The sequence below is a fragment of the Panthera onca genome, chromosome D1, assembly GCF_046562875.1.
Source record: "Panthera onca isolate mPanOnc1 chromosome D1, mPanOnc1 haplotype 2, whole genome shotgun sequence".
NCBI classification, from domain to species: Eukaryota; Metazoa; Chordata; class Mammalia; order Carnivora; family Felidae; genus Panthera; species Panthera onca.
The window spans coordinates 26,976,534-27,000,311 of record NC_138348.1 but is presented as its reverse complement, the minus strand read 5'-3'; the positions used below and the strand labels follow the sequence as shown (position 1 = coordinate 27,000,311).

The 23,778-nt window shown below is 45.1% G+C and overlaps 1 protein-coding gene across 1 annotated transcript in view; it reads right to left on the bottom strand.

Moving 5' to 3' along the window:
- The window catches only part of ABTB2 (ankyrin repeat and BTB domain containing 2), a 174,706-nt gene extending 167,484 nt beyond the window's left edge, over positions 1-7,222 (bottom strand). Inside the window, exon 1 of the mRNA XM_078433369.2 lies at positions 5,911-7,222. Coding sequence (XP_078289495.1) covers positions 5,911-6,793 — 883 coding nt within the window. The 5' untranslated portion in view covers positions 6,794-7,222. The remainder of the gene's footprint in view (positions 1-5,910) is intronic.
- Between the last annotated feature and the right edge of the window lie 16,556 nt (positions 7,223-23,778).

The window sequence follows — 23,778 nt, the reverse complement described above, 5'->3', positions numbered from 1 at the left end:
CTGTTTCCTCCTTCCCTGAACTGACTCACCGTCCGTCAAAGTTTTGCAGTAGAGACTACAGCCTTTCCATTCAATTGGGTTTATTGATCACTAAGCAGCTGACACTTGTAAGGCCCTCCCTGGGCAAGAGGGCTCCCTGCCTCCTCGATACCCCCCCGGCCCCGGTCCAGGAGCAACAGTGATGGCTGAAGATCGATGGCACCTGAAGAGCACATTCTGGGACAGCTGGCAAGCTGCATTTAAACAGAATCACTCCGCATCCTTTGTTGGAAGATCCATGCCCGGACCTTGATGCCTGGTCTTCAACACTGGTTATGAAGATTCACTGGCCTAACATATTTAAAGTACCTGGACACAGCAGGCTGTTAACAGACAAAATCTATAATAAATACTGCTGTGGCTGTGAATTTGACCCTCACTGCCATTAGAAGAGGGCCAAATACTGACCTGTTCCTTACTACCTTTATTTCTGTAATTCTCCACAGGAAAAGCACAGACCTGAGGCTTCAGCAATATGGGGCTTGGTCCTGGCATGGCTGTGACCTAGCTGTGAATTCTGTGAAAGGGCATCATGTTCAATGGATTTTTATGGGGACCTGGTAAGATCACGGATGAAAAATGTTTAAGGTGCTGCGGAAAGGCCAGGCCTATTATTACATACAGGTGTCGAAGTGTGGAAACAGAGGCCAGAGCATCCACCCACTGTCCTATCTGGCAAAGGACAGACAGTGACAGTGAGGTGGGATAAGGACCAACCTGAAGATTATCAGCAAGGTGTCTCTGGCTTCTTTTGGAACTTAGGTGTCCTTCATGTGTCCCAGGAGGGTCTTGGCAGTCCATTGTCTTAGTTCCTTCTCAGATTGGAGGCAGGGGTGTGTGAAACTTCTGAGCAAGAGTCATCAACCGAGACTGCCCTCAGGGGCAGCTCTGTGGGCAAGGGAGGGATGGGGTTGCTATTCTTAGGGGAACTGGCTGCCTCTGTCTCTCAACCCAATCCTCCTGTGGATTTATCTGTTGCCCATTAGACTTTTGCTGTGACACCCCCACTCTGGGTATTACACACTGAAGGAACACTGAAGGAATCTCCTATTTACATTTGAAATACAAATAAAATCCCTCCATTTACCTTTACCCGTCACGGCTGGCCTTGGGAACCCTGCCAGAAATTAGGGTATCAAAGGTTGAATGATGCCCCTAAGGCTTGGGTACCCCCAAAACACTGCCTCTATTCATCAAGGACTCGAAATTCTCTGCCATGGTAGAAAAGGGGGAAGGTTCTTCCATAGTGTCCAAGGATTGCATGTTAAATTTCCGGAATTAAACAATTCTGTGTGGCGGAATCAATTATTTGTATGACAAATACTTAGGGAGCACCTGCTACGTGCCAGGCGCTGTGTAAGGCAGAGGGGTGACAACGAGCTCACGGGGAAGCAGGAAACAACCCAAGAATAAGCTCTGGGTGCCGCGGAACCATGAAGGAGAAGTGGCACTTCCAATCGGGGGTGGAGGAATCAGGTAAAACTTTCTGGAAAAAGCAGAACAACTCCACCTTGTTCCTCTAACTACTTAAGGCTGGGTTGCATTTCTCAGGCACTCAAGGGAAAAAAATAAGTTTTCATTTCCAAAGCTTGCTTTGTTTCAGTTTTACCAGCTCCCTTGGCTTCAGTAAAATAGTCAAGGAGAAGCGACACTCCCTCAGACTACCCAGGTGTGGAAACTGATTAAATAGCAACTAGCAGCTCAATTAACCCTTGCCCCTTTGGTTGATTATCTCAGTGAAATCTTACAATCTCCTTGCTAAATGAGTCCTACAACTAGGAGAACGGCACATCCCCACCGTAGATGCAGCCCTTTTATTCCTTGGCTGGAAATGAGATCGTTGGGACTTGCCTCAGCCGATAGATAACTGAATAATTCAGAAAAGTCCTCACTCACTGTTTTGCCTACAGACTCTTAGACTGCAGTGGTATTGCTACATTGCCTGTACTAATGAAGCGCCAGACAGGCCTTCCTTGACTGTCATTTAAATTAGCTCTGGCCACACTATACCATTATCTTGTCTCTCTCTTTTTTTTTTTTTAAATAAAATTTACTGCAATCTGTATTTGTCACTCGTTTATAAGCTTCATGAGAGGAGGACCCTCCTCGCCCCACTCTGCACTTAATCCACAACACTTTTAACAGTAGTGGGCACAGGGTCAGTTCTAAGTATTTGCTGAATGAACTGCTACTATTTACTGAGCATGTACTATATGCTAAGATCTTTAAATCTATGATCTCACCCAATCCTCATACCAAACTTATGAGTTAGGTGCTCTTATTACCTCCCCGCCCCCCCCAACCCCCATCCATTTTACAGATGACAACAGTTAAGAAATACGCCTCAGGTCATTCATATAAATAGCAGAGGTGAGCTCCAAACCCTCACTGGGACTCCAAAGTTTGCACTCTTTACCACTGTGACAGAGCTACTATCCTCCTGCACTTCCTGGTTACAGCTTTGGAGTCAGAATGTTCTAAGCAAAATCCTATCATTTAACACAGAGCCTCGGAATTGGAGAGGATTTTCTCAAATGCTCTGGACCCTCATGAAAGCTTCCTAAGACAAAGGGCCAAGAAGAAACCCAGAAGCGAGTCTCAGCATCAAACTCACACACAGGGATATGAAAGAGAGGGCAGGGAGGAGGAAGGCAGTGAATGCAAGAAGCTTCTATTTTCTGCCAGGTCCGTGTTTATAAATACCACTCTATTAAAGTGGTTTCTCTACGTCCTGTAAGGAAGCCATGAAGATATCATCACTTAATGACACTACCCTGGGAACACGGACATCGATACCAAACGAGCAAGTGATATTGAACTACTGCTGCTCTGTGAAGCTGAGATCATGTCGTATAAACACTACAGAACTTTTATCATCCATCTTGGGCTGAGCAAAACCATATTTGCCCAGCACTCTGAGTAATGGCCAGGAATAGATGGATTAGGGCCCTTAAATTCCTGGTTGGAAGACATTAAAAGTTTAACAGCTCTATATAGCTGAGTCAAATACATGTGCCCATGCTGTATAATTAGCAGGCACAACAACAATAAAGATATAATTGGAAGGGAAGACCAGCAGGACAAGAATACGAACCGGCACCCTCCTCCCGGGTGTAGCCATTTCTCACTTGGTCTTCAGCTGTGTAAACGGTAACCTTGCTGGCCTTGGGCTTCAGTGTAACAAAGGTTTGGATCGCCCATTCCTTTCGGAAGCAATTTGTGCTTCCCTCTGAAGTCAGCTTTCAGGCATAAGTAATTCATTGCTCCTATACCAAACATACATCCTACTTTGTCTAAAAAGACTTCATAAATCAGCCTAGTTATTGTTTACTGAGGCCAGGTTCTCACCTACAGAAAATGAGCATCCATGTTACTAAGTGGAAGCGAATGGTCGCCTTGCCTGCAAGAGACTTCCCTGGAGACCAGGGAATGCACAGAGGGAGATGCTTGCTCTGAACATCCAGGGAGCTTTGCTGTCAAGTGCAGTCCTGCCATCTTGACCACCGTGGCTTAAGAAGGATTGCTCGGGGGCACCTGGGTGGCTCAGTCGGTTAAGCGTCCGACTTCAGCCCGGGTCACGATCTCGCGGTCCGTGAGTTTGAGCCTCACGTCGGGCTCTGGGCTGATGGCTCAGAGCCTGGAGCCTGCTTCGGATTCTGTCTCCCTCTCTCTGCCCCTCCCCCATTCATGCTCTGTCTCTCTCTGTCTCAAAAATAAATAAACGTTAAAAAAAATTTTTTTTAAAAAGAAGGATTGCTTGGAATGGGAGAAGAGGGTCAATTAGGGAGTCAAAAACCCATCCTGCAAAGAAAATCCCAAGGAGTGATGACCCTAGATAAGAAATGGCCCTTTGGGATAAGCCCTTTAGTGGAAGACACCTGTGTTCTAGCAACTTCTGGCTACTCTGCATCTTCAGGGGACCCTGGAGAGGCAGCTGTTCTTTCTAGCTCCAATTTGCAGTTGGAAAAACTGAGAAGTTCCTCAACCTGCTGGGCACCAGCTGTGTGTGAAGGGCATTTTGGGTTTTGTTTGGCACATACTGTTCCATTTTTGCTCTAGTCTGGTTTATAGGCACAGGGCCTCAGTCTTTTCTCCTAGGGGGCTTTACTTCTTTGAGCTCAGTCTGGGCCTCCCCCTCAGCCCAAAGTACAGGATTCTTCCCCTGGGCTAGGACGGTGGGTGGAAATCCCCCTGCCCTCCACTTCCTCTCCTGGAGCACACATTTGCTGCCACAAACCCAGAGGGCAAAGCACAATTATCAGCTGTGACATCATCAACAGAGATTCTGGGCTGACCTGAACTCTGACCTAAGAGGAGGAAAATTAAAAGGCAAATGCTCTTCTCTTCCAGGCATCTCCTTTGGTGGTGCCAGAATTAAAACCAAAACCAAGGAAGGTCTAAGCAAAGCCATGCTGCTACATACAAACTATCTTCTAGGCCTCTAAATGAGGCCTCAAATGTCAGCTGCCCTCCTTGGTAACTGGACTAATTAAAAACAAAGCTGTTACCTCCTCCCTGATGGCTAAAAGCTTGAACTCTGGAGCCTGCCTAGGCTCAAATTCCAGCTTTGTCACTTAATATCTGTGTAGTCTTGTGCAAACTGCTTAACTGCTGGGTACCTTGGTTTGCCCATCTGTATGATGAGGATAATACTATGAAGTACCTACCTAATAGGGTTGCTAGGGTTTCTTAACCTCTAAAGTGCTAAGAACAGTGACTGAGAATACTGTTAAGTGTGCTCACTTTAAATTTTAGTTATTACGATGTTCAACCACATTTAAAGTTGACTCCCTTTCTCCCTTTTCAGTACCCACCTGGCCTCTTCTGCTGACTACTTGTTTGCCACTGAAAGCTGTCCCAAAAATGGCCTTCTGATCCGACTGCATGGATGTCTAGCCATTGTACCATTCTAAATAATTTATGGTTTGCTGACTTCTGAAACTGGAGTCTGGTAGGCAGTTTGCTGTTAAATGTATGTCACACCCTAACCTTACCAGGGAGAAGGTCAAGTGCTTCCCTTCCACCCTTTGCACTGAAGTCTTGTCCTCCTTCAGAGAAATGCAACTACTGAGTGGTTCCTTCTTCATCACGCAGCTGCCCACCCCCCACACCTCTTCCCCATAAGCAAGTTTGTTGGATCATCATCTCTTTCAGGAAAGCCCATAAGGCTGCGCATTTAGTACAACACAGGGTTTTAATCAATTGCTCACTCGGTTGGTGACAGCTTAGAAATTCAGGCCCTAGGAGCCAAGTATGTGGTTCTCTTTCCAGAAAGGGGATTCAGCAGTCAATTTCCATTGTTTTGGGCACATACAGGTAAGAACCCACCACTACTTCTCCACCTTCCAGGAGAAGGCCTGAAGTGCACCCTTCAACCCAGCAAAGCCCAAGGCAGCTGCACCCGATCCTGGTCCTCCTGCTCCCTTCCTCCCCTCTCACTTATCCCAAACTCAGGTCTTAGAGTTTGGATCCTCTGGCTGCTGCTATTGGGCTATAGGGTCAGAACCACAGTCCATCTGCCCTGCTGTTGGGGAAAGACCACTAGCGACCCAGTTAAGCAAGGCAAAGAGAGGCAGGGCAGTAACCTTCGTGTCAAGTGAAGTTAAGGAATGGCTTGGTCAAGAGCCTCAATCAGCGAACAGCATCCAGATAGTGACAACAATACGAAGAACACAATGTTCTTCAACCTCAACTTTATCCTCCAAAAGACAGGCATCAGAAGAACTATCTTTGGCAAGAGCCATTTAATGGACTCCACCCTCAGAACAAACGCTTTCTCCCAGATCCTGGCACACTCAACCAGCTTCGCCCTTGGTAGCCCAGGGCGGGATTTCTCTCCCATCCGTCCATGGCCGAGACCCGCACACTTACCATTGGCGTTCTTGCCACAGATGAGATGTTCATAGGGCTGCAGGACGCCCCAGAGCTCCGCGTCGTTGTTGATGACCATCTCCAGGGCCTCGGCGGACACCTCCCCGCCCCCAGCCCCTCCACCGTCGGGACTCTGGCTGGCCAGCACCCTGGCCCGAATCTCCTCTACCAGGTTCTCCATGCAGGCGGTGAGCGAGATGGCCGCGTACTCGTGGATGCGCACGGAGATGCGGGTGTCCACCATCCAGCGGAAGAAGCGGCCCACGGAGAAGGTGAGGCCACAGCGCGCGGACTTGCCCCGGCGCAGCCCGTCCCCGGCGCTCATACTATACAGTGACAGCGCCTTGACCGCAGCCAGCGCGCAGCTCTCGGCCAGCGCCCAGCTGTGCACCAGGCGCACGGCGCTCTGCACCTCGAAGCGGGTGCACTTGGCGTGCAGCACGCTCAGGCGCTGCGCCTCGCGGGCCACTCGGATGAGCGCCCTGCGGAGCAGCCCAGCCAGGCGTCGCACCGCCTCGGCGGAGAACAGGGGCAGCCGCCGGCCGCCGGCGCCTTTGCGAAGCACCCGGGCCACGTCTCCCTCCGTCCAGGGAAACTCCTCCAGCTCGGGGAGGCGCGGGCAGCGCGAGAAGAGGTCCGCCACTTCGGGGTCCTCGGGCAGCACCGTGTTCACCGTGTCCCAGCTGTTGTGGCGGCTGTTCATGGAGCCGGAGTAGCACCACCAGGCCGCCCCGCGGTGCTGCTGCGCCGAAGAGTTGAGCGCCTGCGAGTTGGACTTGGAGGACGAGAGGCTGAGTGAGCGGCACGAGTCCCCGGCCCCATACCCGGAGTCCAAGGTCAAGTCCTCCAACGTCTTCAGAGTGGAGCTATACGTCCCGGCCATGGGGAGCCTGCCGGTCGCGGCCTCGCCGAGCAAGGGGCGCTCACAACTCCATGCTTCCTTTCCCAAGTGGGCAGAAACAGACTCTAGGCTCTCCGGGACGCCCTCCTTCCTCTCGGCGTCCACATCGTCCGCCCGGAGGCCGGGGGGAAGGCGGGAGAGATTCTCGGCGGCCGGGGCCCCACGCGCCCGGCGTCCGAAGCGAAGCTGTCACTGGAACGGTCCCCGCCGCTCCTCCTCGGCACTCCCCCTGGCCCACCTCAGCTTCCCGCCGGCAGAGCGTCTGGCCTCCGCAGAGAAGGAATCCCGAGCGAACAGGGCGGCGGCAGAAGGAGGCGGCGGCTCGCGGCGCCGCGCGAGTCCAGGACCAGCCGGCGAGAAAGCGCTCGGCAAACTTCTGCCCGGCGCGGGCGGCCCGCACAGCTGGGTACCCGGCCGCCGCCGGCATGCAAATAACCCGGGGCGCCTCACCAATCATCGTCCGCGACAGGCATGAGCTGCACCAATGATCTCCTCGAGGGGCGGTCACTATGCAGATTTCACTGGGCTGCGGGTGAAACCCCGCGGCGGCGGAGGCGGGGCTGGAGGCCGAGGGTCGGGTGAAGCCGCTGGGATGAAGGTGGAGGAGGGGGAAGGGAGAGTCGGCGAGCGGCGGAGCGCGCTGGGAGGTGGGAGCAGAGACAGGGAAAGGAGGGGTCGAAGCGTTAGGCTCGGGAGCTGACGATTTAAAGAAAAATTTAAAGGAAAACCCCCTGTGAGCAGCCCCCCGCCCGCCGTCCAGGCTTTGGGCGTTCGCAGCTCCTTTTCAAGCCCTCTGCAGCCTACCACCAAGGCTGACTTATCAAGTGTGGGTCTGGAGGTGGGAGGAGTGGGGAAGGGGGCACAAACCAGGCACCCCACCTCCCTCTGGGACTTTCTGGCAAGCCTCTCCCGTTTTTCTAGATGAATGAAACTCCCCTTGTGTTTAGAGGGAGGAGGGACGCCCCTTCTTGCTTCTCCCGAATCCGTCTGGTTTTCTTTACTTTGCCATCCAGGTTGCAAACGGAGCAGATCTGATGAATAGACTGGCTCCAGGAGGCCTGTGATCCCCTCTCTCCCCACCACTTGAACTTACGTAGTTTTCTGAGTATTACTCGGGGGAGAGGGTCCTAATTTGTGTCAGATTCTCAAAAGGGCCCGTGACTTCCCTGTTACAGCTGTACAGTACTGCTCGCTGTCAGGTGGATCCTTTCTGTCTGAAGTGCGAATGTCCCAGCGGGTGTGTGAAGGTGAGACATTTACCGAGTATTGGCCTGCGCTCCGAACAGCTGGCTGCATGCACCACCTCCTAATGGTGTGCCAGTGGGCAAGCCCCCTGCCCCCTTGGGACTTGGTTTCTCCCCCCCCCCCCCCCCGGGGTGAAATGAGTGCTGTCCTCCAAAGCGGCGCCGTTGTAAACCTGTTTCAGGGCCTGTGTCCAGAAGCGGTCAGTGGGAGCGCGATTCGTTTCCAGCAGCGCCACGCCCAGTCCACTCCGTCCGGCTGCTGTCCTGCAACTGTTCTCACACACGTGCTCGAATGTGCATATGCCCCCTCCAGTGGAACCGCAAAGTCAAGGAGGAGATTGTGCACGCGTTGCCCCCCAAGTCAGCTTCCCGTGCTCCTGAATGGCTCCTTTGTGCTCTATCTTACACAGTTCCAACCTGAGGCCGTGAGGTGGATACGAATTAGAAATATCTGGTTTGTCTCTTTCCTTCTGAGATTAATGGCCCTTCCCCTGTGAAACTCCTTTTTTCTTTAGCAGTTTGCCTTAATTTGGCCTTTCTGCGGTCTTTATTTATGCAATATCGCCGCCTCATGGTCGGAAGTGGAAACCGAGTCCAGGATGAAAGTGATACGGGACCCAAGTTCACAGAGATCAAGTTAACAGAGGACACAAGATGTGACTACATCTCATAGAAGTGACATAAGAAGTGAAAAGTAGGTATTGAGGTTCAACTTGCCAAAAATTCGAAAACAAATATGATGCAATTTAAAACTTAGTAAGGGAAACATAATTTTAAAGCAAATGTCGCCCTCTAATGGACTTTTAGAAGAAATTCCCCACAAGTTTGGGTTTTTTTTTCTTTTTGTTGTGTGCATACTTAATAAACAGAGAAAATTTCTTTTTTAAATGTTTAATTTTTAAATGTTTATTTTGAGAGAGCGAGAGACAGAGAGCGGGCGGGTAAGGGGCAGGGAGAGAGGGAGACACAGAATCCGAAGCAGGCTCTAGGCTCAGTACAGAGCCTGTGGCTGGGCTGGGACCCACCAACCATGAAATCATGACCGGAGCCAAAGTCAGAGGCTTAACCCAACTGAGCCACCCAGGCTCCCCAGCAGAGAAAATTTCTGAACTGGAAATTTACAACAGGGAATTTACTGAATGGAAAAGTTATCTGGGAAAGAGCCAATGGCATTTATCTTATATTTAAGTGACTTGATGGCATAGAAATGTAAATATAATCAAACAGGCTACGGCCAAATTTAAGAATATTGTGTATATTAAACTACACCGCAAGGATTTGTTCCACAAAATTCAGCCCTGGAAAATAATACTGGAAAAACAACTGAGTTTCATTAATAGATTACAAGGAGAGAAAGAGATGGATAGGAAACCTATACACTAAAAAGGACTTAAGCCATATTGACTAATTAGCCATAATGTGTGGAATGTATTTGGAATTTGATTTTTTTAAATCAATAAACATTTGACATTATGAAACAATTAGAAATCAGGAACACCGCCCAGATCTTTGCTATTGTGAAATCGTTGTTACTTTTTTGGTGTGGTAATGGTAGTATGGTTTTGCTTATTAAATATTCTTATCTTTTAAAGACACATACTAAAGTAAGTGTTTTGTAATTTTCTTCATTAAAAAAAGGAAGAAAATTCCTATGGGAAAATCCATTAAAGGGACTAGAAAGTTAATGAAAGATGGTTAAGATTGTAGACCTCTTGTCTTTCATATGCTCATTAGAGTCTTCTATTGCCAACTTGAAGACTTGAAGAATGTGTCTCTTTGTGTTTTGTGTGATGGGGGGAGAAAGAAAATGAGGAAGAGCAATAGAGATAGAGAACAAGATACATTGAGCTATGTTAGAAATTAACCAACTGATTGATTTCAGTTAATCTTCTGGGAGATTGCAAGCGGGGTGAAAAACTTTGGATCAAGAAAGAAAGGGCATGGCTTCTTATACATACGTGCGTGCGTTTAATTAGGGCAATCCGGTGGTAATGTGCTTAATGTTAGCAATGCAAATTATATTAGAGCAAAAGGAAGTATTGTCCCAACCCAGGCCTGGCCCAAACATCATTTTTGGAAAAAAAACAACTGTCATGTATCTGGACAGGTTAAAAAGCGCATGATGAAACCATGGCAAACATTGGGAGAATTCCCAGTGGAGTGAGCAATTAAAAATCTGGGATTGCCCATGGAGAAATCATATAAGAAGCTTGAAATAAAATTTAGAAACTTTACTTTGATGTCTCGTATTCGGTTATACATTTTCTTACAAAATCAAAATCAATCTGGAGATTAAGGAACAAAATACCCTAGAATTTATCTTGAAAGGGAAGTGGTTAAAACTATTCAAGGACAGACAGAACTCTCATAGGAGAAAGATAGATCATGTCCTTGACTTTAGAGAGTGGCTAAGTTTTTTTTTTTTTTTTTAACGTTTATTTATTTTTGAGACAGAGAGAGACAGAGCATGAACGGGGGAGGGTCAGAGAGAGGGAGACACAGAATCCGAAACAGGCTCCAGGCTCCAAGCCATAGCACAGAGCCTGACGCGGGGCTCGAACTCACGGACCGAGAGATCATGACCTGAGCCAAAGTCGGCGGCTTAACCGACTGAGCCACCCAGGCGCCCCGAGAGTGGCTAAGTTTTAATTCAGTTTGTGGATCATTTTGGGTAAATTCAATAATATTTAAAAAAAAATTTTAAATGTTTTATTTTTTATTTTTGAGAGAGGGAGAGAGACAGAGCATGAGTGGGGGAAGGGCAGAGAGAGAGGAAGATACAGGATCCGAAGCAGGCTCCAGGCTCTGAACTGTCAGCACAGAGCCCGACGTGGGGCTTGAACTCACAGACAGTGAGATCATGACCTGAGCCAAAGTCGGATGCTTAACCTACTGAGCCACCCAGACACCCCAATTTAATAATATTTCTTAAACACCTACTGGGTCTAGACTGTGCTCAGCACCATGGAGGTGCATTAGACAAGATTCCTGCCATAAAAACAAAAACAAAAGCAAAAACAAAACAAAAAAAAAAAACATGCCCAATATGTAAAGACAGACATATGAGACTATTCTGCAAAATATGCTTTGCAGAGCTGCTCAAAAACCACTGACCAAAAGCCATTGCCAGCTCTTCAATCCACCACACAGATTGTTGCACCTGGAGCACATATGGTATAAACATGAGGAAGAAAAGACTCTGTGGAATACAAGGAGAGCTGAAAAAAGGTACCCGCAGTTACACAACCGTGCCGTGATTAGCAGAGAAGTTTTGTAGCGGAAAATCAAGCAGAACCCTCAGTTGTTGAAAAAGGAACCAGTGGTGTGGAAGATTCAAGGTAGTGCTTCCATCCCATGCAATCCATGTTAACCCATTCCCGACGCAGTTCCCCCCCCCACTCCCGGCTCTTTTTTCTGGACCTCATGACTAAAGAGACACACAGATCATTTGAAACAAAGAGCCCCCAGGGTAACCAAGAGAAAAATAAATAACACTTCTCCAAAGCACATTCTGTGGAATGGTCTCATGGGTTGGTCCGTGAAAAAAGGATCAGTAGTTAAGTTTGGGAAATTCTGCATCCTGTTTCTCCCTCTAGTATATTCATGATGGACAGTATTTTATTTAAGGCTCTTTTATATTTTCTTTAATCCAGTATATACCAGGCTTAACTAGGCAGAGAACTCCCCCCACCCCTGGGCTGCTGTGAAGCATTTGGGACTTCTCATTTAACCTGAAGCAGAAAAGACAACAACCATGTTTTATGAGTCTGCTCCGGCAATGGAGGTAAGGTAGGACCCATGGAAGAAATCCAGATAAATCCCAGAACAGGGCAAGGTCCCCCATGTGACCCCTGCATAAACCTGGAGTTTAGTGATCTGTTAGACACAAATGTGATTCAAAGGTGGATCCAAACTTAGAGCATCGGTCCCCAGGAGACAAGGAGGTAGGGTGGATGTGGGCACTGGCACACATCAAAAGGTCCACAGAGAAAGTGAGGTGGCGGGGGGTGGGGGAGGGGAAGGAGAGTGATGTGGAATCAGGTCTCTCCAAGAGGGAATTCTGCTGTTAGGCACATTTGTTAGCTGGTATTAGAGATGAAGCCATCAGCACCTGGGGGTTAAGGGCAAGAACAGCAGGGGATGGTCTGGAACTTAATGATACAGAGATGAATTAAAGCAACAGGACAGAAATCCAAAGAATAAACTTGTAGAGATAGCAGTGCCCAAACCCCACATCTGGATGTTCTATTTGCCAGTTCTCAATTCACTGCTGTTGTGTTCTTCTGTCCTGGTATAGAGAATATCTGGAGTGAAATATGGCATTCGATTCTGCCATATTTACTAAGCATTCATCTTTTAAAATGCATCTGGGGGGCGCCTGGGTGGCTCAGTCGGTTGAGCGGCCGACTTCGGCTCAGGTCACGATCTCGCGGTCTGTGAGTTCGAGCCCCGCGTCGGGCTCTGTGCTGACAGCTCGGAGCCTGGAGCCTGTTTCGGATTCTGTGTCTCCCTCTTTCTGACCCTCCCCCGTTCATGCTCTGTCTCTCTCTGTCTCAAAAATAAATAAACGTTAAAAAAAAAAATTTAAAATGCATCTGGCATTCTTATTACAAATCCAAAGTCCCAGACCCCCTTTTGAAAAAGGTTTTATTTATTTGAGAGAGAGAGAGAGAGTACAAGCAAGGCAGAGGCAGAGGGAGAGGGGGACAGAGGACGCAAAGTGAGTTCTGCTCTCATGACAGCAGTGAGTCCAATGTGGGTAAAGCACAAGCATGGCAGGGGCAGAGAGAGGGGACAGAGGACGCAAAGTGAGTTCTGCCCTCATGACAGCAGTGAGCCCAATGTGGGTCTTGAACTCACCAACTGTGAGATCATGACCTGAGCCAAGTTGGACGCTCAACCGACTAAGCCACGTAGGTGCCCCAACCACCGCCCTTTCTTAAAGATCCTGATTCAGTAAGTGTAGAGTGTGATCTAGATAAAAGTATATTCAACAAGCATTCCCAGAATGCTAAGGCATTTGTCTCTTAGACCTCAGAGTGCCTAAGGACTGGTATAAAAAATGCTTGTTCTTTTTAAAAACATTTTTTAATGTTTATTTATTTATTTTTGAGAGACAGTGAGAGAGAGAGCACGTGTGCACAAGTGGGGGAGGGGCAGAGAGAGAGGGAGACAGAGATTTGAAGCAGACTCCGGCCTCCAAGCTGTCAGCACAGAGCCCGACTGGGGCTTGAACCCACAAATGGTGAGATCATGATCTGAGCTGAAGTTGGACACTTAGCCAACTTCGCCCCCCAGGTGCCCCTGAAAATGCTTATTCTTGAGCTGTACGTGCAGAGATTCTAATCCAATAGGCCTGGAGCCTATGAATCTTCATTTTTAACCTGTAGGTCTCAGGTGATTGGAAGTCCAGAAAACTTGCTCCTCAATTTGCACATCAGGCAGTTCAGGTGTTCCCAGCAGGTGGCAGTCTTGTTCATTCTGCTAAAAATTTGTACGTTAAAAAGTTAAATTATTTACTTGTCAGCTGGATCTTTTAAAAAGTTTTAAATTTCCCAAGTACACTGATCTGGGACAAAATTGCTATTCATACTTATGAATCCATTGCATAATTTGAAGATTTACTGAATCCACTGCACAATTTGAAGATTTATTGTATCCATTGCATAATTTGAAGATGCCTCTGTCTTCCGTTGAGCAAGGATGTTAATATACAGGAGTGACTGCACACAGTTCCCAGCACAGGGATAGGAATAGATGGAATGATCTTCATAGTTCAGACAGAAGTCTCTTCAGTCTTTTCAATGCTGAATTAATTTGAAGACAAGGCTATGGTTGGAATATCTCTTAATTTAGCAGCAAAGGTTTAGAACTGAACCCTATTTTAATCTTTTATAAAAGCACTCCAGGGGCACCTGGGTAGCTCGGTTGGTTAAGCTTCCAACTCTTGATTTCCACTCAGGTCATGATCTCCTGGTTCATGAGACCAGACCAGTGCAGAACCTGCTTGGGATTCTCTGTCTCTCTCTCTCTCTCTCTCTCTGACCCTCTCCTGCTCTATCTCAAAAATAAATAAATAAACTTTTTAAAAATAGCCAAGATTTGTTGACTTCTATTTGAATGATCTTAGTTATAAACTTTTTATTACCGAGAATTACAAACAGAAAAATAGACAGAATTTGATAATGAACCCTCATGTACCCATCACCCAGCTTTAATAATCATCAGTTTGTGGCCAGCCTTGTTTACGCTGTCATCTATTTCCCCATCTCCAGTATTTTTTTAAAGCAAAGCTCAGATATCATAACAGTGGGTAATGTCCATCTAAGTCTGTCTGCCTGGCTGACTCAGTGGTTTGAAGCAGGTCTAATACGACCATTCTTAATTTGAGTCCTGCTAGTTCCATGTTAAGAGAACATACCCCAGGGGTGCAAAATACTGCCTTTGATGCCAAGAAGACACTTGCACTGCAACTATGTGAAGGGAACTAGAGGGTATTATGCTAAGTTAAATTAGTCAGAGAAAAGCAAGTATCATATGGCTTCACTCATATGAGGACTTTAAAATGCAAAACAGATGAACATAAAGAAAGGGAAGCAAAAATAATATAAAAACAGGGAGGGGGACAAAACATAAGAGACTCTTAAATATGCAGAACAGACAGAGGGTTACTGGAGGGGTTGTGGGAGGGGGGATGGGCTAAATGGGTAAGGGGGATTAAGAAATACACTCCTGAAATCATTGTTGCACTATATGCTAACTAACTTGGATGTGAATTTAAAAAATAAATAAAATGGTAAAAAAAAAAAAAAAAAAAAGAAAAGAAAGAAAGAAGACACTTGCAAATGTGGCTGCTGCTTTAGATTATGGAGTTTCGGGTACTAGGTGGTACTTTCTATTCCCATGCAAAAATAACCATGTTATCAGTATAAACAACCACTATTAATGTTTTCTTAATATCTTTAAGTTTATTTATTTTGCGGGAAAGAGAGAGAGAGAGAGAGAGAGAGAGAGAGAGAAAACACGAGGATGTGGGGGCGGGGGGGAGAGAGAGAGAGAGAGAGAGAGAGAGAGAGAGAATCCCAAGCAGGTTCCTTGTCTTCAGTGTGGAGCCCCAAGTGGGGCTCAGTCCCACAAACAGCAGGATCATGGCCTGAACTGAAATCTAGAGTTAGTGGATAAACTGACTGAGCCACCCAGGTACCCCTGTTTTCTTAATTTCTGAATTGAAGCCAATACACCCCACACTTTTATCAAGGGGCTGTTTATACGATGTTAAACAGAGTAATTCTCCAATAATTTTTTTTTCTGTGTATGATTTTTGGTTTTTATTTTTTTTTCAAGATTTTTTTTTTAACGTTTATTTATTTTTGAGACAGAGAGAGACAGAGCATGAACAGGGGAGGGGCAGAGAGAGAGGGAGACACAGAATCTGAAGCAGGCTCCAGGCTCTGAGCTGTCAGCACAGAGCCCGACGCGGGGCTCGAACTCACGGACCGTGAGATCATGACCTGAGCCGAAGTCGGACGCTTAATCGACTGAGCCACCCAGGCGCCCCTGATTTTTGGTTTTTAAATCATCACCCTCCCCCCAAGTTAGAAAAGCTTTTATGTTTATATTTGGAACCTAAGATAGCAACTTTATTTCTAGTATATACCTGTTTTTCTATATTTAAAATTTGTATTTGGAAAAATAAAATGAAAATAAGTAACAACCGTAAACCCATGCATTAACAAAGTATATAGAGTAGGAAGTACTTCAGGCTCATGCCCCTTGACAATTGGGCTCTCCAGAATTTCCCCTTGAGCTTGACAGACACACATCTCTTTCTACACACACACACACACACACACACACACACACACACACTTCTTTTCTTTTCACAGGGAAGAGTTTATGTTATATATAGGTTCTGCCAGATGTCATTGGAAAAGATAACATGGATGTCTTTCCAAGGTAGTTAGTAATATATTTTACTACAGTCTTTTCAGAGACTGAATAGTATTCCATCGCATGATACACTGTAATTTCTTCAGCTAGTTCTTTATTGAAGGGCTTCTCTTCTTTTTTCCTTTCTCTTTCCTTCCTGCTTCCCTCCCTTCCTCCTTCCTCTTTCTCTACTCTTTCCTTCTTTTCTTTCTTTCTTTCTTTCTTTCTTTCTTTCTTTCTTTCTTTCTTCCTTTGCTGTACAAACAATGCTGTCATAAACTTTCTTGTACATGAATCTTTTTCCCCTTTCAATTATTTCTATATGATAGATTCCTAGAGGTGGGATTATGGGTCACTAGGTATGCTCCTAACTTTTTTTTTTAAAAAAGATGCATCACCAAGTTTCCTCCCCTCCCTCCCCCCCGACAAAATGTTATACCAGTTTACATTCTGCCTTCTCAAACCCTAGGTATCTTCCAAGGTTCAACAGAGTTCCTACTCCCAGCTTCTTGGTGAAACGTTCCCTGGTAATCTAGCCCATTTTAATTTGTAACTTCCTTACCATTCACTACTCTTGTCTGTTTCATACATGACCGTTCTTAAAACAAGGTGCTTTGTTAGAGACATCTAATGAGCAAAGGTTATGCCCTCACCTCAGGCTCACCTTTCCCTGCTTTGGACCTGGATCTGTCATTTCTCCAGAAAACCCTGGTTCCTTTTATCATGGGCCTCCTGGAGTCATCTCCTCTGTGAAGCTTTCCATAACCCTCCCAGACTCTACCCCACCCCTCAAACCCATTTCTGTTGTACTCCTCCCTCATCACAGTGAGATGAGACTCTTGTTTACTTGTCTGATTTTTTCCATTTTACTGTAAGTACCTTGAAGGTGCAGCTTTTATTTCATTTAACTGTATATCTCCGGTTCCTTCCTAGCACAGGCCCATGGTATTCAGTATTTTTGTTGAATAGATGAATGAATGACATTTGTCACATATGCCCAAAACGTGATTGGATTGTTTCATGAGTATAGGTCTTTTCTTTCCAACAGCGTTGCCTGTTTTTGGAAGAACCCTGTTTCGTATCTCTTGCTTTACATCTTTTTCCCTCCAGAGCCTAGCACAGTTTCAACCCAGAATAGGCACTCAATAAATATATGTTGCATTAAACTCAGTTGATTAACACTGAATTATGCAACAATCATTGCTCAAAAACAGAAAGCCCTATCTCCTTGTAGGACTATACCCAGTTTGCTTGTGAAGATTATACAGCCCAGGAGTTGTAAATACTCACTAAACACGACAATTTACAACACTCTTTCTCTCTTCAAAATGAAGAAGATTCAAGATCGGGGAGATTAGCTAGAAAGAAACCAGTATTGTAACGAGATACATCACTTATGACAGCAAACAGGAAAATTTACCCCAAACACTTAGTTCTCAGTTGCAAAGTAACTTAATGAAGTAGGTCTTCCAATTAATTACCTTACAACCTCACTACAAAAATTATATTTTCCAGGGAGCGGAAAAAATAGAATCAATATTCTTTATTCTGGCTTATTGTTAATGTGACAATTATATAAAGTGATGACTCAGATTGTGGCTGCCTTCACGTCCATTCTGGCATCTTAATGACAAGAATAATGCCACTTGCCTCACCCACTCATCCATGAGTCTGAAATTCCAACCTGCTTTCTGAAATTCTTCGGGAGTAATTGATGCAATAATGCTGATGAGGCAATTCTTGCTTTGCTGTCATCTGGTTTTTTGTTTTGTTTTGTTTTGACTTTGTTTTTTAGAGCAGCTTTAGGTTCACACCCAAAATGAGAGAGAGGTACAGAGATTTCCCCTAGACTCCTTGTCCCCAAACGTATGTGTCCTCCCCGTTGTCAACATTCCTCACTGCAGGGGTACATTTGTTACAACTCATGAACTTACATTGACACATTGTTATCACCCAGGGTCCATCGTTTTGGTTTGGGTTCCCTGTTGGTGTTGTACACGTGGTGCTGTCCGTGTCATTACACAATTGTCCACTACTGTAGTATCCCACAGAACAGTATCACGGCCCTAGGAATTCTCTGGGTTCCGCCAATTCATCTCTCCCTCCCCCTCCCGCTGGCAGCCACCAATCTTCTTACTGTCTTCACAGTTTTGCCTTTTCCAGGATGTCATATAGTTGGAAATCATCTGTGATACAGTTGGAATTCATGTTTCAAAGTGTAAAAGAGTGGGATAGGACCCTTGCCAGACTTAGTCTGGAAACTGGTGACCTAAGAGGGCCTGGTGGAACTCAGGGTATAGTCTTGGGAACGATGACTTTTAGTGCTCTGTAATGTGACTCCTGGGTTTTCCCTAATATTTGATAAGCTGGGGCACACCAAAACCAGAAGAGCTAGTCATGCTGTGTTGGCATCATTGTACCATTATGCCCACGTTGTACCTGCCTCAGAGGCCCTGGTTCATTGTATATCATTGAAGGAATCTCCCACCTCCTGGTCCTGCTTCTCATTTTCTTAAATAAGAATAAAACCCCCAGAGAGCAAACATGCTCTTTATTTGAGCAAAATTAACATGCTGACAGTCAGCCTGGAGAGGTAGTCTACGAATGATCTCAGGCAGCCTGCTAACTGGGCTTCAAGAAGACATTACATTTCAGAACTAATCATCTTGTGTTTTGTAGCAAAGTGATACCCTTCAGACAGCCACAGAAGTAGAAGTCATTGAACTTTGGCTCATAGTACATGTAAACTTTGATCAAGTTTAATCTACAGCAACTAGGACTGAAACCCAAGACCACAAAAAAACAACAAAGCTGGGAGATGTATATTGTGGCCATTGTCTCTAAATCTGGTCACAGGTGAAGCGTTTCAAATGTTACATGGTTTCACTTCTTGGAAACCAGAATGAGCTCAGATACTCAGCAACAACATGACAAAATCCACGGCAGATTCTTTCTTCTAAAAAGATAGAAACAATGTAAATATCTAACAATAGCAGATTGCTAAAGTAAGTACAATATCCACATAGCAGAATGACATGTAACCATTTATTTTTTTTTAATTTTTTTTTTCTGATGTTTATTTATTTTTGAGACAGAGAGAGACAGAGCATGAACAGGGGAGGGTCAGAGAGAGAGGGAGACACAGAATCTGAAACAGGCTCCAGGCTCTGAGCTGTCAGCACAGAGCCCGATGCGGGGCTCGAACTCACAGACTGTGAGATCATGACCTGAGCCGAAGTCAGACGCTTAACAGACTGAGCCACCCAGGCGCCCCGGCATGTAACCATTTAAAATGAAGTTGTGGAGGGGCGCCTGGGTGGCTTAGTCGGTTGAGCGTCCGACTTCAGCTCAGGTCACGATCTCACGGACCGTGAGTTCGAGCCCCACGTCAGGCTCTGGGCTGATGGCTCAGAGCTTGGAGCCTGCTTCCAGTTCTGTGTCTCCCTCTCTCTCTGCCCCTCCCCCGTTCATGCTCTGTCTCTCTCTGTCTCAAAAATAAATAAACGTTAAAAAAATTTTTTTTAAATGAAGTTGTGGAAATATTCAGGCTCTGGGCTGATGGCTCAGAGCTTGGAGCCTGCTTCCAGTTCTGTGTCTCCCTCTCTCTCTGCCCCTCCCCCGTTCATGCTCTGTCTCTCTCTGTCTCAAAAATAAATAAACGTTAAAAAAATTTTTTTTAAATGAAGTTGTGGAAATATATCTTTTATCTTGAAATACGTTTGTGACATATTAAATGAAAGAAGTAGATTACAAAACATGATGTTTTGATCCCACTTTTGTTAAAAAAATAGAAAACAACTTAAAATGTTGAAGTGTTAATAGTGGCTCAAGGGAGAGAAAGTAGATGGGATGGCAGTTTTAAAAGTTTTTTGTTTGTGTTTTTGCTTGCCTGCATTTCCTGATCTTTCTGAGGTGGTATATATTGCTTTGTTATGCTAAAACAAACATTTTGAAAATAAAAGTATAGGGCCTGGCTCTATTAAGTATTATGAAAATAAATGAATGAGCCGAAGGTTACTTAATGTCCAGTTGTCCCCTCATAGCAATTTGTGCTATCACAACAGGTGATAAAAATGTCTCAATGGCATATTTCACATTGCATTGTGATTTATGTGTTTACCTATCTGCCTGCCTCTCCTTCAGCCCAAGCTTCTCCAGGGCTGAGATGATTATTATTTTCACCTTTATATCCCGAGCACATAGGCCAGGAATGTAGAGGATGAGTAGAATAATTGAGTATGTATAGAACGCTGAAGAATGCTGAAAGATTTCAATTTTAGTTTCAAAGCACAGTGATAACAATCACACCATGTGTCTTGCTGTAACCTAAGAATGTAGCCAATGTATTTATTTATATTCGGACAAACATTGACTTGGAAAAAGTAGTGGTTCTCAGACCTAGATGATGATCAGAAACAACCAAATCAGAATCTGAACATAAAGACTCTCCAGCTGTAAATGACATCCCGGCAAAAATCCAGTCCACCACAGGAGGTCCTTGAGACAAAGGCAAGAAAAAAGCTCAGGGGCCGAGGGCTGAAGACAAATTATAGAAAGCACATGTTTGTGTTGGGGGTGCTACCTCCAAGACACTGTCACGTTTGGGGATGCCAGAAAGTATTACAGGAAAACTGCAAACAAAGCAAATGATAATACTTAGTGCTTTCTAGAAGGATAAAGAAATGAATGCATACTTTAATGCATATTTTCTGGAGATCAAGTGAAGCATAGTCATCAAAGCCTTAAAAATAAGCATAATTGTTGACCTAGTAATTTCACCTCTGAGGATTTATCCTAAGGAAATTATCACGGATGTGCCCAAGAAATTCACTCCAAGGATGTTGATCACACTTCCATTTAGACTACAAAAAACAAATAAAATAACTCTGGAAATTAGTAAAGGAAATCTCTCTAAAATGGAGTCGGGAGGTTTCGGAAGGGGGAGTTCTCACCCCCCGCCCCCAACTCAGTAGTCAACTGCAGACCCACCAGGAAGAGATGGACTTGACCTTACTTGGATTTAGCCTCGCGCGTGGATGCTACTCTACGGCTCCAGCTGGAGGAAGACACACTTTTCTTTCTTTCTTTCTCTCTTTCTCTCTTTCTTTCTTTCTTTCTTTCTTCCTTTCTTTTTCTCTTTCTTTCTTTCTTTGTAATGTTTATTTTATTTTTGGGAGAGAGAGAGAGAGAGAGAGAGAGAGAGAGAGAGAGAACAACAGAACACGAGCAGGGGAGAGGCAGAGAGAGAGGAAGACACAGACTCTGAAGCAGTTTCCAGGCTCTGAGCTGTCAGCACAGGGCCCAATGCGGGGCTGGAAGCCAGAAACTGTGAGATGGTGACCTGAGCCAAAGTCCAAAGCTCAACTGACTGAGTCACCCAGACACCCCAAGACATGCTTTCCTTATCCCCCCAGTAACAGCTCAGCCAATGAGAAGCCACCACAGTCAAACTGCCAGTTTACTCTAACAGACTTGTAATTCCTAACAGCCTTTCCAAATTACCCCTTTCCTCCTTAAAAAGGAGGGGGGGACTCTCCTTTGTTCCCATGACTTGCCTTCAGTTTTACTACAGTTTGTTTGTCCCAGATTGTAATTCTCTTGTATGCCCAAATAAGCCCATCTTTTGCTGGTAAAGTAACAGACAGTGTCTATTTTTAGGTTAACAGATCAAAAGAACTAAACCAAATCAAACATCATCAATGCCCAACCCCAGAGAATTGATAATGGGTATGGAAAACCACCTAACAGAATACTTTGTGACAACTAAAAAGATACTGTAGAAATATATTTCTAGATATGAAAAGATGCTCCTAATATATTGCTACAAATTTTTATCTTTAAAAAAATTGTTTAAATGTTTTTATTTATTTTTGAAAGAGAGAGAGAGAGCAAGCAGGGAGGAACAGAGAGAGAGGGAGATACAGAAACCGAAGCAGGCTCCAGGCTGTCCCCACAGAGCCTGATGCGGGGCTGGAACCCACAAACTGTGAGATCATGACCTGAGCTGAAGTCGGATGCTTAACCGACTGAGCCACCCAGGTGCCCCTGTTGCTAAAATTTTTTAAAAGGACATAATACAGAGCACTACCGAAAGTAGACCTAATTTTTGAAATTAAAATATACAGATGGATCAAGCATAACTAGAAGTAGCTGCGTCTTAGTATTTGCATCTGGAGGAGGGATACTGTAGGATGTTAGAAGTTTCTTTTGTTTTTCTGTCTCTTCTGAGTTCTTTGTAGTAAACCTATGTTGCTTTAATAATAAGAAAATGAAGACTTTAACAGAACACACACATATTAAAGCCTGATGTCAATAAGATCAGAGGAGAAAGGCTTTAATTTTTGAAGCCAGCTCTTATATAACACTTATTATACACTATGCATGCTAGCAATTCACTAACTGTTTAATCATTACATTACATATTCGTTAACTGTTTAGTCCTCATTACAACCCTGTGAATAGATTACAGAGTGAGTGGAGCCAGGGTTTGGACGCTGGGAGTCTAGCCCTGGAGTCTGCACTCCTAGCCAGCACCCTACTATGAGGGGAGAAATCTGGGTCTGTCTTCCATCTCCATGATGTCCATTTTTCATGTCTCATTGATTCTAGGCAGGTTGGAGGGGAGCACGTACTGGAGAGACTCTGCCTCGCCTGCACAAGTTGGCTTTGAGGGTGATGTTAGGCTACGTGCAGTGGGTGAAATCCATCCTCTCAGCGCCTTCTGCCCTACCTGCTCCTCTTGCTAAATGTAGTGCCTTAGCCTGATTATTGATACCAAAGGTCCACTCTAAATGTCCTGGAGATTTCCTGATATATGTCTACTATCTTAAAGCCTAGTTATCTTATTAACACTTGGCTTTATACTCAGCAACTGCTAGCAAATCTTCAGAAATAAATCAATGCTAATACGACAAAGGGCACAGATGTGTTGATGGTAGGTCACCCCTCTGGGCAACATGTACATATAAATAGAGGCCTTCTAGAAATTATTCCTAAGGCCAAGGAATTTGTTATTCTCATGGTACTTATTTTGGACATTGCGGGTGAAATATTTTAGGCATTCATAGCTGAGCTGGCTGGGCAATGAGCAACGGCTGTTTCTAACCCCCTTAGCTCCTGTCAACTTCCCTACAAGCTGCAAAAGCTAAATGTCCCTGTCCCCGGCCTCCTTGTTGCTAGGGGTAGCCATGTGGCACGGTTCTAGGCAATAAGACAAGATGTAGGTGGTTTGTTAAGGGTTTGGGGAGAAAACTTCTGTTTGTGGCCATTGTCTCTAAATCTGACCACAGGTGAAGCATTTCAAATGTTTCATGGTTTCCCTTCTTGGAATGTGTGGTAAGGAAACCGGAATGAGCTCAGATACTCAGCAACAATAATGACAAAATCCACCGCAGTATTGTCAGTGATTCTAAAAAGATAGAAACAATGTAAATATCCAACAACAGCAGATTGCTAAAATAAATAGAATATCCACATAGCAGAATAGCATGTAACCATTTAAAATGAAGTTATGGAGATACATCTTTTATCTTGAAATATGTTCATGATATATTAAATGGGTAATACCCCGCATGATATATTCTGATGCGTATACCTGTCGAGTCTCCTCCTCCTCCATGCCAGGTGCCTTCAACTTCATACCTGGAGCTGTTTTAATCACTGGTGACTGGAAGGAAAATGTCAGAAGCGTCTTGAAGATGCCAGCCCAGAAACTGAGGCGTTGAGCCAACACCGGCAGTTGCCCGTGTCCAGATCTTTTCTTAATGTATGAAAAATAGTCTCTGTGAAACCGCC